The 13,030-nt window shown below is 33.2% G+C and overlaps 1 protein-coding gene across 1 annotated transcript; it reads left to right on the top strand.

The window, feature by feature from the left end:
* The first annotated feature begins 7,553 nt into the window (after positions 1–7,553).
* On the top strand, positions 7,554–9,691 carry LOC21400268 (chalcone--flavonone isomerase). Its single transcript, XM_010103211.2, has 4 exons — positions 7,554–7,692; positions 8,361–8,519; positions 8,787–9,013; positions 9,383–9,691. The coding sequence occupies exons 1-4, from the start codon at positions 7,575–7,577 to the stop codon at positions 9,563–9,565; spliced, it is 687 nt and encodes a 228-aa protein (XP_010101513.2). The 5' UTR covers positions 7,554–7,574; the 3' UTR covers positions 9,566–9,691.
* Positions 9,692–13,030: the final 3,339 nt, after the last annotated feature.

The following is a 13,030-nucleotide window of genomic DNA, read 5'->3' as shown; positions in this document are numbered from 1 at the left end:
GAATCAGCGAAGTGAACAGGGCCTAAGACGTCATTTTTTCTGCAACTTTGCATCCATGATATTTGCCGATCTAGGTTAGTTTAGTCGGTATTTATTGGGTGATCGTTGTTTTCGATGTATTGAATGAGCTTATTCATGTTCTATAAGGACAGTAAATAAAAATATGTATTTTTGAATAATGTACAATATGTACGTCATTAGCAAAAGACACATACAAGTCAAATATACTTCTTGTTAAGAAGACGTGCATTCTTGCCCACGAGGGAGAAAAAGAAAAAGCTTAGCTTGAAAAGGTGGGTTAATTTTTTATAGCGTGCACTAATGAACGAAGAAGTATTTCATGAATAGAACTACTGATTTCGATTAATTTTTTTTATTGTTGCTATGTCAGTATTTACCATTGATAATAATTACAATTATTACTTTTAATCGTAGATTGATACTAAACTGACTTTTAGTAATTACTATAAAGACTAAAATAATATGGTGTGGTAGTAGTTAAGGATGCACAAAATAACCGGAAAACCGACGAAACTGACTGAAATCGAATAGAAAAAGTCGACGGGAGCGGTTTCTGACGTCGTCGGTCGGTGAACCGAATCGTACATCTTGATTTTCTTTTTTATTTTATTTTATTTCTTTTATATGTCAAACCCCTAAGTAGAAACTAGGTCCAAGCCCAAAACTTTGGCTTTTGAACAAAGTTTGAAAAAGGAAAGGGAAATTTGATGGGAGAAGGTGCAAAATAGCATTTTTGGTTCGGTGGATTGAAAATAGTAACATATATTGAGAAGATGGAAGTTTACAGCATATTTTCCCCAAACATTTTCAAAACCCCGAAAATGCCCCGACCACTCTTCACATGTTGTCATATCCGGAGCGCCATCGCCAACACCGGTGGTGCGTGAGATGTCAACGTCGACGATTCGCGATGCCAGCCTTCTTCTCCGGCGCCGATTCGAGATGCCGTCGCAGGGATTTCCGTCGTAATCTCGTCGCCTGAACTTGGAACAATGTGGGCAATCTCCTCGCCAGAACTTGGAATAGCGCAGACAATCTCCGAGCTGGAAAGTCAGAAGAACGCAGTCGATCTCCTCCGTGCAACCTGAGTGGTCAGACTATATCTCTGTCAACGGCGACGGCGGCCAAGATTCGTGACGTTGAAGACGAGAATCTCAGATTGGACAACATCCTCGCCGAGACAAATGGAGGTTCGATAGTGCAGAGAGAGACGAGAGAGAAGGAGAATGAAATAGATGAGAGAGATAGAGAGGGGAGTAGAGAAACAGAGAGTGAAAGAAATTGAGAAAGAAACGGTAAAATAAAACATGGCAAAGATTGGTAAATCATATAATACATATGTATCATAAACTTCAAAATGCTATCTACTAAATATATTAATTAGTTATGTTATATAATTCAATTAAGGTGTGAAAATATGTTATTTGCCGCATTTTTCAAATTTGTATTCACACCTCATTCTTTTATAAAGGCAACCCTTTCTATAAAAATTATTTTTTTAATACGATTATATCCCTGAACTCTAATAGGTTTTAAATAGAGTGACAATTCGTATTAATGGGTTATGAATCTGTTCAACCAGTTTATTAATCGTGTCAGAGAACATCAATACACACATAATTTATTTATTAAACGTATCAAAAATATCAATTCAAATACGATCCGTTTATTAATTGTGTTAATTTTATTAACCTACATAACTCATTAAAATGAATATATTAAATAAATAATTGACATAATTAGGATTTAAATAACACCATCATTAACATGTTAATAGTTTTATTAGTCAATTTTTCTTTTCTTTTAAGATAAGTAAGTAAAATTTATCTAAAATTTTGAAATATATATTATCTGTGTTTAATGCATCATTTAAACTTGTATATTATATCTTATATAATTTAACTTATAAATAACATATATAATTAATCGTATCGATTCGGGTCACTTCATATTAGAAGGTTAATCCTAACTCAACTTGTTTGTTAATGGTGTCAACCCGTTTATGACTCAAACTTATTTATAATAAACCTAAACCCGCTAATTTCGTACAGATTAAAGTTCTGTTGTCATGTCATGACTCAAATTGCCACCCATAGTTTTAAATGTTTTGTTTCACTATTAATACACCCACGAATAATAACTTATTTTCTGTTAGATCAAATTATTAACAAGTAAAAAAAGAAAAAATCATTCACGGATGAAGACCATCAATTTCAAATCTAAACACAAAACTTGAAAGCTTTTTTTTTTTTTTTTTCAAATGGAACTTGAATGCATTTTCAAATCCATCTACACTGAAATTCTTCTCTTTGCGTCGTCCTGCATCAATTTGTCTTGTGTTTCTTTGATTCTTTGTCGAGTTTTTATTTTTTTACTATATCTATGAATAAACTCGTTTTGGTAGAATTATTATTATTCGCATCAAAAACATCATAACAAGTGGATAAAAGCAATGGAGGAGTGGGATGAAGAGTAATGAGAAAGTTGAATAAATAAATAAAAGTGGAAGAAAACAAGCAGAGGGGACATGGATTCAAAATTGAGGGAGAAAGTTTCTTGTTTAAAAGAGTAGGAGAAAGAGGGTGAGAACTCTCGAGTGAGAATTGAAAAAAGGAAGGAGTTAGTGAAGAAAATCTATTGGAAAAAGGAGTGCACGAGAGGTATCGAAAATGCTTCTTTTTCCTTTCTTGAAGGTGTCCTTTTTAGTCATTTTACTATTTAAGGGGTGCATTTATATTTTTTAGGGGTACGAATAAAATTTTCCAAAGGAAAAAAGAGATGACTTCTAACCTCAAAACCAGTAGCGAGTCCTCCTCCTCCTTCTTCGTCTTTATTTCCTCCGTCCAACCCTAGAGCCACCGCCATCTATTTCGTTGTTCTCCTCTTTCCATTACAGCCATGCAAGTATAGTCGGTGATTGAACCGAAACCAAATCAAAAGTGACGGTCACTAAACCTTCAGTTTTTACATTTTTCAGTCGGCGTCGGTTTGTATTTTTTAAAAAACTGATGATATCGGTCGGAGGTTGAACGACAAAAATTGTCAGTCACTGATTGATGAACAACACTAAATTAGTCTAGTAGTTCAAAATAAAATAATTAAACTATACTTTTATTTTTTAGTGCTACGAAAAGATTAGCTTTGAAAAAGAAAGAAAGTTAGAAACAAAATCACCATGACTGCAAGCCAAAATAGAAAAATTAATTTCATAAAAAAATAGAAAAGTTAATAGTTACAGTTTATGGAGTCAGATTGAAATTTGATGTGGTTGAGAGTAAAGCCTAATGATTGTTACACACTTAGGGGTTTAAATCCTCCAACTCACAAGTGTAAATGAACAAAAAAAAAAAAAAAAAGAATGGATCTAATGTAAATGTTTTAGTACTTTTCAAGTTTCGACTGAAGGGTCTATTTTTCATTTCCAACTATAGTAACATTTTATATGAATTTTCGAGTGCTCTCCAAATTGTCAATTGATGAATCCTATCAAACGCAATCAAGAATTAAAATATCTTTTTATTTCCATTTATATAATACCGCATTGATGTAGTTGTTTTATTTCGGAAACTAAAATTTCCATTAATCAAATATTTTTTATGCTAAAAAGTAAGAAGATATTTCATACGTTTCCGAATGTAAGAAGATATTTCATACATTTTTATATTCCTAAATCTTAAGTGTTGATTTTTTTTTCAAAAATAAATACCTAATTTTATATCATTAAAGACGATATAGAGATATGTGTCTTTTTATAGATTGCAATTACAGAAATGTTAAGATCATTTGTTTATAAATTGTAATTACAGAAATGTTAAGATCACTTATTTGATCATTCTCTTTTTTACTTTTTAACTTGATCACTTATCATGTGTCCTCCCATTTTTTAAGAAAAATATATCGTAATTAAAGACTAGAGAAATATTAAGATTACTTATTTAATCACCCTCTTTCTCACTTTTTAACTTCTCTATTTATCATGTGTCTTTTTACTTTTCAAAAAATTGAAGCCTAATTGTAAAACCCATTTTTTGTCTTTTATTACAATTTTGTTATTATTTAATATTATTAAAAGTTTAGCTTTTTTTCATGGAACCCTCTTCAATTTTTTGTGATTGACAGATTGATCTCTTAAAAATTGTTTAGTTAAGAGATTCGCATTTCAATTTAAATTATGATTCATAATTCACTATAGTATTTTCTTTTAAAAAAATATACATAAATTAAAAATAATTTTAATCTAATAATTTTAATTCAGGAACTAAATGTCTTCTAAATTTTTTTTTTTTTTCCGATAATAGGCTCTTTAACGTTTGAAATTCATTACAATTTTGATCCAATTGAAAATGCTGTTAGATTTTTGGACGGAATTGACCACGTACAAGTCACGTGATCCACTAATGAGGGCAACCGATGTCATTTGCCCGGTTATCTAATCTCCATAATCAGCGAAAACAAATAAAAAAAGGGGGAAATTTTCAACTCCATATTCAGTCTCATATTCAAACTTACTAGCCAAAAAAAAAAAAGCAAATTTAAAAACTCATGAACAAGCTTAAGAAAACAAACATAAAACCCAAATTTTGTCCCCATACAACTTGCAGATCTTCAACCAATTGACTTTAAAAAAAAATTTAACTAATAACAAAAGAAAAACGCAGATCTTCAATGCTCTATCCTCGGTTCAGAAATCTAATCTTCAACCCATAGACTTAAAAAAAATTAAATAAATAAAATAAAAATCTTTAACCAATAACAAAAGAAAAATGCAGATCTTCAATGCTCCATCCCCAGTCCAGACAAATCAGACTTAAGATTAGAACATCAACAAACAACTCAAATCAACTCGTTCCATTAATATAACCACTGTCACTATATCAATCATCGTCGTCGACGGTTCAAGCAATCTCAATCAAGCCAAAACTGGAAAAAGAAAATAGAGAGAAAAGAAAACCACCAAGTCAATTAGTCAAGTCCCTCATTGGAAAAAGAAAACTTTTTACTGAGAAAACCCATAAGCAATTAACTCGTATTCACCTTTGCGCACCCCAGCCTCTCGTGAGCCGGGATCCGCCGTCCTTACCAGCCTCCGGTGAACCGAGATCTGTTGAGCCCAGATCCCCACGCGAAATCAAACGACAGATTCCCAAATCCTTCCTGAAACCTTCCAATACTTCATCACCAAATTAAAGTCACGAGGATATAAATGAGAAGAAGAAGCATGCTCGACTTTTGGGGTGGGGTTTGGAGTTCTTAGATCTGAGATCAATAGGGGGAAGATCAACTTCTGGGGGAAAAATGGAGGCCTTTTTTTATCTGCTTGGTTTTGATGCCTTCTTGGTAGATATATTTGGTTTTGTTATGTGAAATTGGTTTTGATTTTGATAGACATATTTTTGTTTGGTTTTGATCTTTGGTAGATCTGGTGTTCTTAGTTCTGAGTGTCTTTTTTTTTTTTTTTTAGATTAGGAGTTTTTTTTTTTAAATATAATTTTAGTTTTTTTTTAAAAAACATAATAATAAAATTTATGAAAATGAAAAACACACTCATTATCCTTATTAGTGTGTTATTTGAGGCTCACATGGGCGACTCTGACTAAAAATTAACGGCATTTTCGATTGGATCAGAATTGTAACGAATTTTAAATGTTAAGGACCTGATTGCAAAAAAAATTAAAGACTAATTTGCCAATCTCAAAAAATTGAGGGGGTCTCGTGAAAAAAAGCCTAAAAGTTTCACTGTACTATTTTTGTCCACATTTGTTATTGTTTTATATGCATATTAGAATATATTTTGAAAAAGTAAAAAACAAAGTGATAACGTTTTTGTGAAATCTTTTAAGGTGTTAATGGGTAAACAGATAAGGGTTGGTGGAATGCATTTATTGAAATAACCTAACTCTTTTTTGGTAAGGTCCGCATAGAAATATGCTATTGACGTGAAATAACTGTATTTTTTTAAAGATAAACAAGCCCTTAATTAATTTGAAACAAAAATAAATAGAAGCATAGTTTCAATAAATGAAACCCCATGGACCATATTCTTCTCTAATTTGGGTTATGCTCACACCTCAAATGGTACCCTCAAGCTTATTTTTATGACATACAATGTCTAAACTATCATTTTTATTAATTAAATAAAAATTAATGTATTTTTAAAAAAAACTTAAAATAATTTAAAAACACTAAAATATTTAAAAAAAAACAACAAAGAGTTCATAAATTTTTCAAGATTTATTAGTTTTTAATTAATTAAATAGAAGAGTATAAAGGTTATTTTACGTCTCAAAAATCAACTTCAAAATACCAATAAAATATTTTTAAAAATGTCAAGATACCGCTTTAATATTATGTAAAAACATAATATATTAAGGACATGTTTCGCTACGATACAAGTCATTAAAATGATTTTATCCCTTTTAGCTTTTATTACTCGTGGATGTTATTTGTTGTCGTTGTGACATTTCGAAGGGAGCAGGCAGACCAAATAACGCTTTCAGAGAAGATCAGTGATACTTTCAGAAGAGAAAAAAGATCATCACGAATTATTAATACGTATTGAATATTGTCTTAAATATTTTTAATTAATTAATAAATTAATAAAATAAATATAAAAATTCTGAAACAAAATATCTCCTACCTTCGCCAACTGGATCCCCAAATATCCAAAGTCCAACCACAGAAAATTAAAAAGAACTAAGGAGGACAAACGTAAGATTTTAAAACAACACAGAGAATTCAAAGTTACGAATTTGGAAAAGTGATTTATTGAGCAGAGAAAAATAAGGACACACAACACAACGTACATTGTATCTTACGACAATAAAAATAAACAAATTTCTACCCCCCATAAATTCCCGGCAACTAGATGGGAGGCAGTTGGCACGTCCTAATTACGTTTAGGTTATTCGAGACTGGACCTTCCTAGGATCACAAAAGTTTCTCGAACTTCTTGAGCTAAGTTTTCAACTTAGAAGAAATATCTTAAATATATGGCGAACCCTCGATGCGACAAGACACAAAGGTCTTGTCTTAGAAAAGTTTTTAATGGGAATATTGAAAACATACCCCAAAAAGACGAACAAAAGGAGTTTTTTGGATTTTGCTTGAAAGCTTTTAATATTTTTGGCGTCTAGAAGTTCTAGGAACGTTCTCCATTTTTCTTGTGTCTTGTTCTGTATACTTTTCAAGATTGAGAATGAGAAGTTGAATTGATTCATTAATTATAAGAACAATTTTAATCCACAAGGTGTCGTCTCTTTTTAAGTCTCTTCATTTAAAAGGAAAACAAATATCAAAATATAATTTATATTTTTCTCTCTTTTTGTCGTTGCGGCCGGGTTAATAACTTTTGTTGTGACAACTAACGAGTGAGGTGCCATCTAGCAAATTTTTAGACTTTTCAAATCATGGGATAAAAAATTTCAAAGTAACTAAAATTATCCAAACTCTCCCTATAAATATCCACGTTCTTTGATCCCTCAAATGCCCATAAGCAAAAGCATAACCATAGAATAGATATCAGTGACACAAAAACAAAGCTGCATTATTGTGAAATGGCCAGTGCTACACAAGTATCGCCGCTGGTCACCGGATTAGAGGTGGAGACACAGTGGTTTCCGCCGGAGGTTAAGCCTCCGGGATCGGCAAAGACTTTCTTCCTCGCCGGTGCAGGTACATTCTTTGATATAATAGAGACTTTTGTTTTAGGACTCCAACAGCCCGCTTGATTATACACTTTTATTAAAATTTGTATTAATTATAAAAATTCTCCTCAACTTATAGTAAATAACAGATTTATAAAACTAAATTAAGTTAATACCAAATTTTAAAACTATTTGAAATAGATGGTAATTTATTACGTAAATGATTCATTTACAAAAAAATAATTTACGTGGTAAAAAATCTTTATTTATGTGGAAAATAATATTTTTACTAATCGTAAAAAAAAAAATATTACTTAAAAAAAGTATTTTTTCTAATCTTAAATAAAATATTTATAGGTAAACTACTATTAACTTCAAATAGTTTTAAAATTTACTATTTACTTCAATTATTTTCTATAATCTGTTATTTACTTCATTCTTCTTAATTATAACTCTCGCAACAATTTGCATCTTGATCTCCATGCCCCTCCACTCCCTATGAAGGGATATTATATCTAAGACATTGCGGCATAAAATTTTGAATATCAGATTTGGGAGGGTAAAGTAATAAATTTTAGATCAATTAAATTAAGAGTGTAAATGAAATATTTTATAACATTATATTCATAAAATTCCCGGGCCTTAAGTAGTGCCGTTGAAATAAGTTAGTGATAATTGTTCTTTAACTTTTGGAAGGTTGGAGAGGGATGGAAGTCGATGGAAAATTCGTGAAGTTCACAACGACCGGAGTGTACTTGAAGGATGAAGCCGTGTCGTGGCTCGCCGCTAAATGGAAAGGAAAGACTGCGGAGGAGCTGCTGGAATCCGACGAATTCTTCCAGGACATAGTCACAGGTAGCCAACTATTTTCTATTTTCTAACTTTTTTATTTTTCTTTTTCTTTACACATTCAATTTGCCTTGCCTTGAAAAAATAAATAAATAAATAAAACAAAGAAACATAAGTTCTTAGCTAGAGCTAAAATTCTCTGACCATATATAGATGGAAAATTCTATTCAACCTAGAAACCTGTCTAATTTCATAATTATGATAGATATATATATATATATATATATATAATGTGACTATATCTATACGTTTCGGCTTTCCAATATTTCATAGGCCCGTTTGAGAAATTCTATCGCTTGACTCATATAAGACGGTTGGAGGGGGAAGAGTTCTCGGGGAAGGTAGGGGGACACTTGGCCGGCATGATCAAATCCGCCGGCGCTTATGGCGAGGCGGAAGCGAAAGCCGTTGACAAGTTTATTGTGCTCTACAAAGACAAAGAGTTCCTCTCAGTTGGATTCTCCAATCTTTACCATCAGTCACCAACCGGATCACTTACGGTTCGTAAAACATGATAATTACAAACGTTATTTTGGAAAGCAAGTTTTTCTACTGTCGTACCATATGGAGTTGCCAATCATTTTTTATGCAAGATCAAGCGAAAGCCGTTGACAAGTTTATTGTGCTCTACAAAGACAAAGAGTTCCTCTCAGTTGGATTCTCCAATCTTTACCATCAGTCACCAACCGGATCACTTACGGTTCGTAAAACATGATAATTACAAACGTTATTTTGGAAAGCAAGTTTTTCTACTGTCGTACCATATGGAGTTGCCAATCATTTTTTATGCAAGATCATACGTATTCTCAATATATATATATATATATATTTTTTTTTTTTTTGGTGGTCTTTGTTATTGAGAAATATAGGTAACCTTCTCCGACGATGGATCTTATATACCAGAAGAACGTGGAGTTGTGATAGAGAACAAGCCCCTTTCGGAGGTAATGCTGTACTCTATTATTGGGAAGAACGGTGTTTCTCCTACGTTGAAACGAAGCCTGGCTGAAAGGCTCTCTCAACTTATGAAACAAAAAGAGCACTTATACTAATTATACAATTACGACCGCATACGTACGGGATCTAATTTGAAGCTGATGATCAGAAGTGCAGTAAGTGATTTGATGAAGTGATGGAAACATGAAAGTTTGTGGGGAAAAATAAATAAATTAATAAATATGAACCCCATTAGTAAAGATGTAATATTTTTCTCTGTAGCTTACATCCGTGATATTAATAAAAATGTTTGAATAATGAACTATGTACATCATTAGCAATATGCCAATACATGATATACCAGAGAGTCCAACAAGTCCATACCTTGGTACATTAAAGAAAAAGAAAACAGGAAAAAAAAACATTTGGCATCAACATTACATGGTTATGAATCACGATCGGTGAAACCTTGAATCATTCCTTTTTTGTTTTTTGTTTTGTCTCATAGAAAAATGGAAAAAAGATATCAAAATCTCATAGAAAAAATCTCTGAACCGTTCAACAAGGCGGAGTGAACCTCCTATGCATCCCTCAGCTCCTCGCTACGCTATATATTGCTAGGGCCATATCTCATGCACTGTCACAGTGCCCCTGTTAGAAAAATGATTTGTTAAGCTTTTTAAAGGCCCATTTTGAGGCCCATATTCGGATGGGACCCAATAGGTTCTTAGTACGGGTCTCGATGGATTTGTGTTGTCCGTCGCAAGGAGATCGAAATCGAGTATTCATACACTCAAAATGATATTTGAGTGAATGAGAAATTGATGGTCTAAGTATGTTACTTGAAATGTTAAATGTAAAAGGAAATTACAAAAATCTCACATTGGCTAGGAGTGAGGTCAAGGTGGTTTTTATAAGTGATTGCACTTTGAAACCTAGATAAGCATGTATATCAGAGAGGTTCTCTCACGCACAGAGGGGGTGTGAATCACAATCCCGGCGGGTTAGGGCCTAATGTTAGACCGGAAAACCCGCTCCGTGTGAGCTTTTTTTTGCAATTTTCTTTTTATTTTTTACTTGGCCAAGATTGTCCAGATTTAGGCAAAACCGTTTGGAGGTTAAGGAAGGCTTAATGGGATGCTTAATGCCGAGTTTAATTGTGTTGTTAATGGCTGGTTATTGAACCAATTTTTCCATGAACCTAGATGTGAATTGTGGCCTGGTTCATGAAACATTTTTGCACAATTAAATTGGTGATTAAGACCTTTGATTTTTTTGTCTCATAACCTACATTCTAGAGCCTATAAAAGGCGTCTTCCACATGAAGAGCAAGTACACTTGCACATAAACGCAATCAGCTCTTCTTCCTCGAGTTCTTCCTTCTTTTTTCCAGTTTCTTTTGTGTTCCTTGTAGTTCGGGTTGGTGATAGAGGGAAGGTCCGAGTTCTAGTTCGCCGGACGGTTCTGATAGTGCATCGAGTTACCGTCGTTGTCGTTGTATCCTGAGAGACAGACGTCCAACGTTGCCTCAAGCACTCACCGGAGGGGACGAATCTGTTTTAAGGAAAACGTGGTTCACGTGCCTCGACATTCATACAATTCTGAGTTTGGTAGAAAGGTTGAATTTGCATTGTACAATTTCGGTTTTTCATTTCCCTATAGTTTTGATCTTCTTTGTATTATCTATATTATCTAACAGCCCCCACTCCAGCGGATCTCTGCCATCGTTCCGCGACATGCTCTCAAAAGATATCCCCGCCTTTGTCGCACCTGTAGATCTCCATCTCCATATATAGAGACACCACTCCATAAACATCCATACATGTTGACCCGCTCGTCCCCAGAATTCCATCAAACGCCCCACACCACCCTACATATTACTCATGTGACAATGCCTGCGCTCTTTGTCTCCGTCAAGCCGACCCTTATCTCCGTAGATGAGATTGATTCATTTTTTTAAAAAAGAAAATGTAAGATGTAGAGGGTGAAATCTACAATTGATTAGATCAAGGGCCAATCACTGAATTATGAGTCATCGATTAGTGAAGTTCATCTGCCGCAAGAACGAGAGCGTTAGTAAATGTGAAAGTAAAAAAAAAAAAGTAGTAAAAAGACACAGAAATTTATAATGATTCTCCTGATAATATATGGTACATCCATTGTAGGGCTCTGGTGGTTTGAAAAGCGTTACAAGAGTCATTTTAAGAATTACGGGATGAGAAAGGAATGTATGCTGGAAAATACAGTAAATAATAGGAAAATATGTTGTAAGTGAGCGTGGATGCTTTAACGTGCTGGAGAATATGTTGTGTCATGTCCAAATGCCTTGTATTTATAGTTGATGAGGCTCTATGAGTTATTTCCTGATTCTCTACGTGATATGACCTTCAATTCATGATATTCCCTTCCTTCTTAGTCATTGCATGACTTTTTTTAACTAGTTTTGTCCATAATTGACCGGTCAATCATAATTTATTGCCTATTTTGAATTGATCCGGCCTCTTTATTGCCTGATTACTGGAGATATAGTTTTTTATGTGGAAGACAATCAATTTCGTTCAATAAGAGGGTATCTTGCAGCCTAAATCAACTGTTGACATTTTTCCTCCTTAATTCCTCTAGCAAAAGTAGTCGATTTCCTTACTTTTCTGGATGATTCTGTTGCCAAATTCCGTATAAGGAATGTCTTGAGGATATTCTCTCTTGACTTGATGTCCAAGGCCGCCTGTCAACTTGTGGGATCGACCGGTGGAGTTGATCAGTCGACCAGTCAATTCTGTCTGCTCGGAGAGTTGTAGTGACTCGTCTAGTGACCTGTCAAAACCTAAATTATCACGTGTACGGAGAAAGATAAAGTACGAAATCTGACCCGAACATAAGATCATATTGATAAGAAAGTTAAAGAAATGAAAATCAAAAGCTTGAGAAAACTACAATATCCACAAGGCACATAAGAAAATGAAAAATAAAGAGACAAATCCGGTAGATTCGGACCTGGGCACTGGACATTGGACACGTAATAGAGACCAGGCTTATTTTTTACTTTTCCAATCTGTATTGGTGCTTTTTTTTTTTTTTTTTTTTTTTTTTTCCAATTTTTTTTTGGGTTTTTTTTTTTTTTTTTTTTTTTTTTCCAATAAGTGGAAATCTGTATTGTTGCTAGTAGATGACAATGAATCGTTATTAATTGGATTATATTATGTTATACGTTTTTGAACTCTTCACTCCACTATATATGCAGTTCGGACCCCATGACTAAGCGGGGAATTAACTATGTACCAACTAACACTCAATGATGAGGAAAAATCACCCAACAAATCAAATAACGATATCATTGAAATATCATTACGTGAAGGAGCATCATTAGTTTTATGATTATATTGATTTATAAATCTATTTTAAAATAGAGAGTAACACAGATGTTTGTTTCATATTATAATCCAATACAATATTGTCCTTTTTGAAGAATTTTTACGATTCCGCTGTGAATGTATTATAAATTTACGTTACTCCTACCACCCTAATATTATTTTCGTTTTATGCGTTATTACGTTGTCGTTAATTAGTCGTCTATCAAATAA

This window comes from Morus notabilis, unplaced genomic scaffold (assembly GCF_000414095.1).
Source record: "Morus notabilis unplaced genomic scaffold, ASM41409v2 Scaffold365, whole genome shotgun sequence".
Lineage (NCBI taxonomy): Eukaryota > Viridiplantae > Streptophyta > Magnoliopsida > Rosales > Moraceae > Morus > Morus notabilis.
Note: the sequence above shows the minus strand (reverse complement) of the source record. Positions and strands in the feature narration are given on the sequence as shown.

What these genes read in the sequence shown, in the direction of transcription:
- LOC21400268 (XM_010103211.2), top strand. Translation starts at nt 7,575, where the DNA reads ATGGCCAGTGCTACACAAGTATCGCCGCTGGTCACCGGATTAGAGGTG. An exon ending in CTTCCAGGACATAGTCACAG is followed by an intron (nt 8,520 to 8,786) that starts GTAGCCAACTAT and finishes AATATTTCATAG; the next exon opens with GCCCGTTTGAGAAATTCTAT. An exon ending in CACCAACCGGATCACTTACG is followed by an intron (nt 9,014 to 9,382) that starts GTTCGTAAAACA and finishes TGAGAAATATAG; the next exon opens with GTAACCTTCTCCGACGATGG.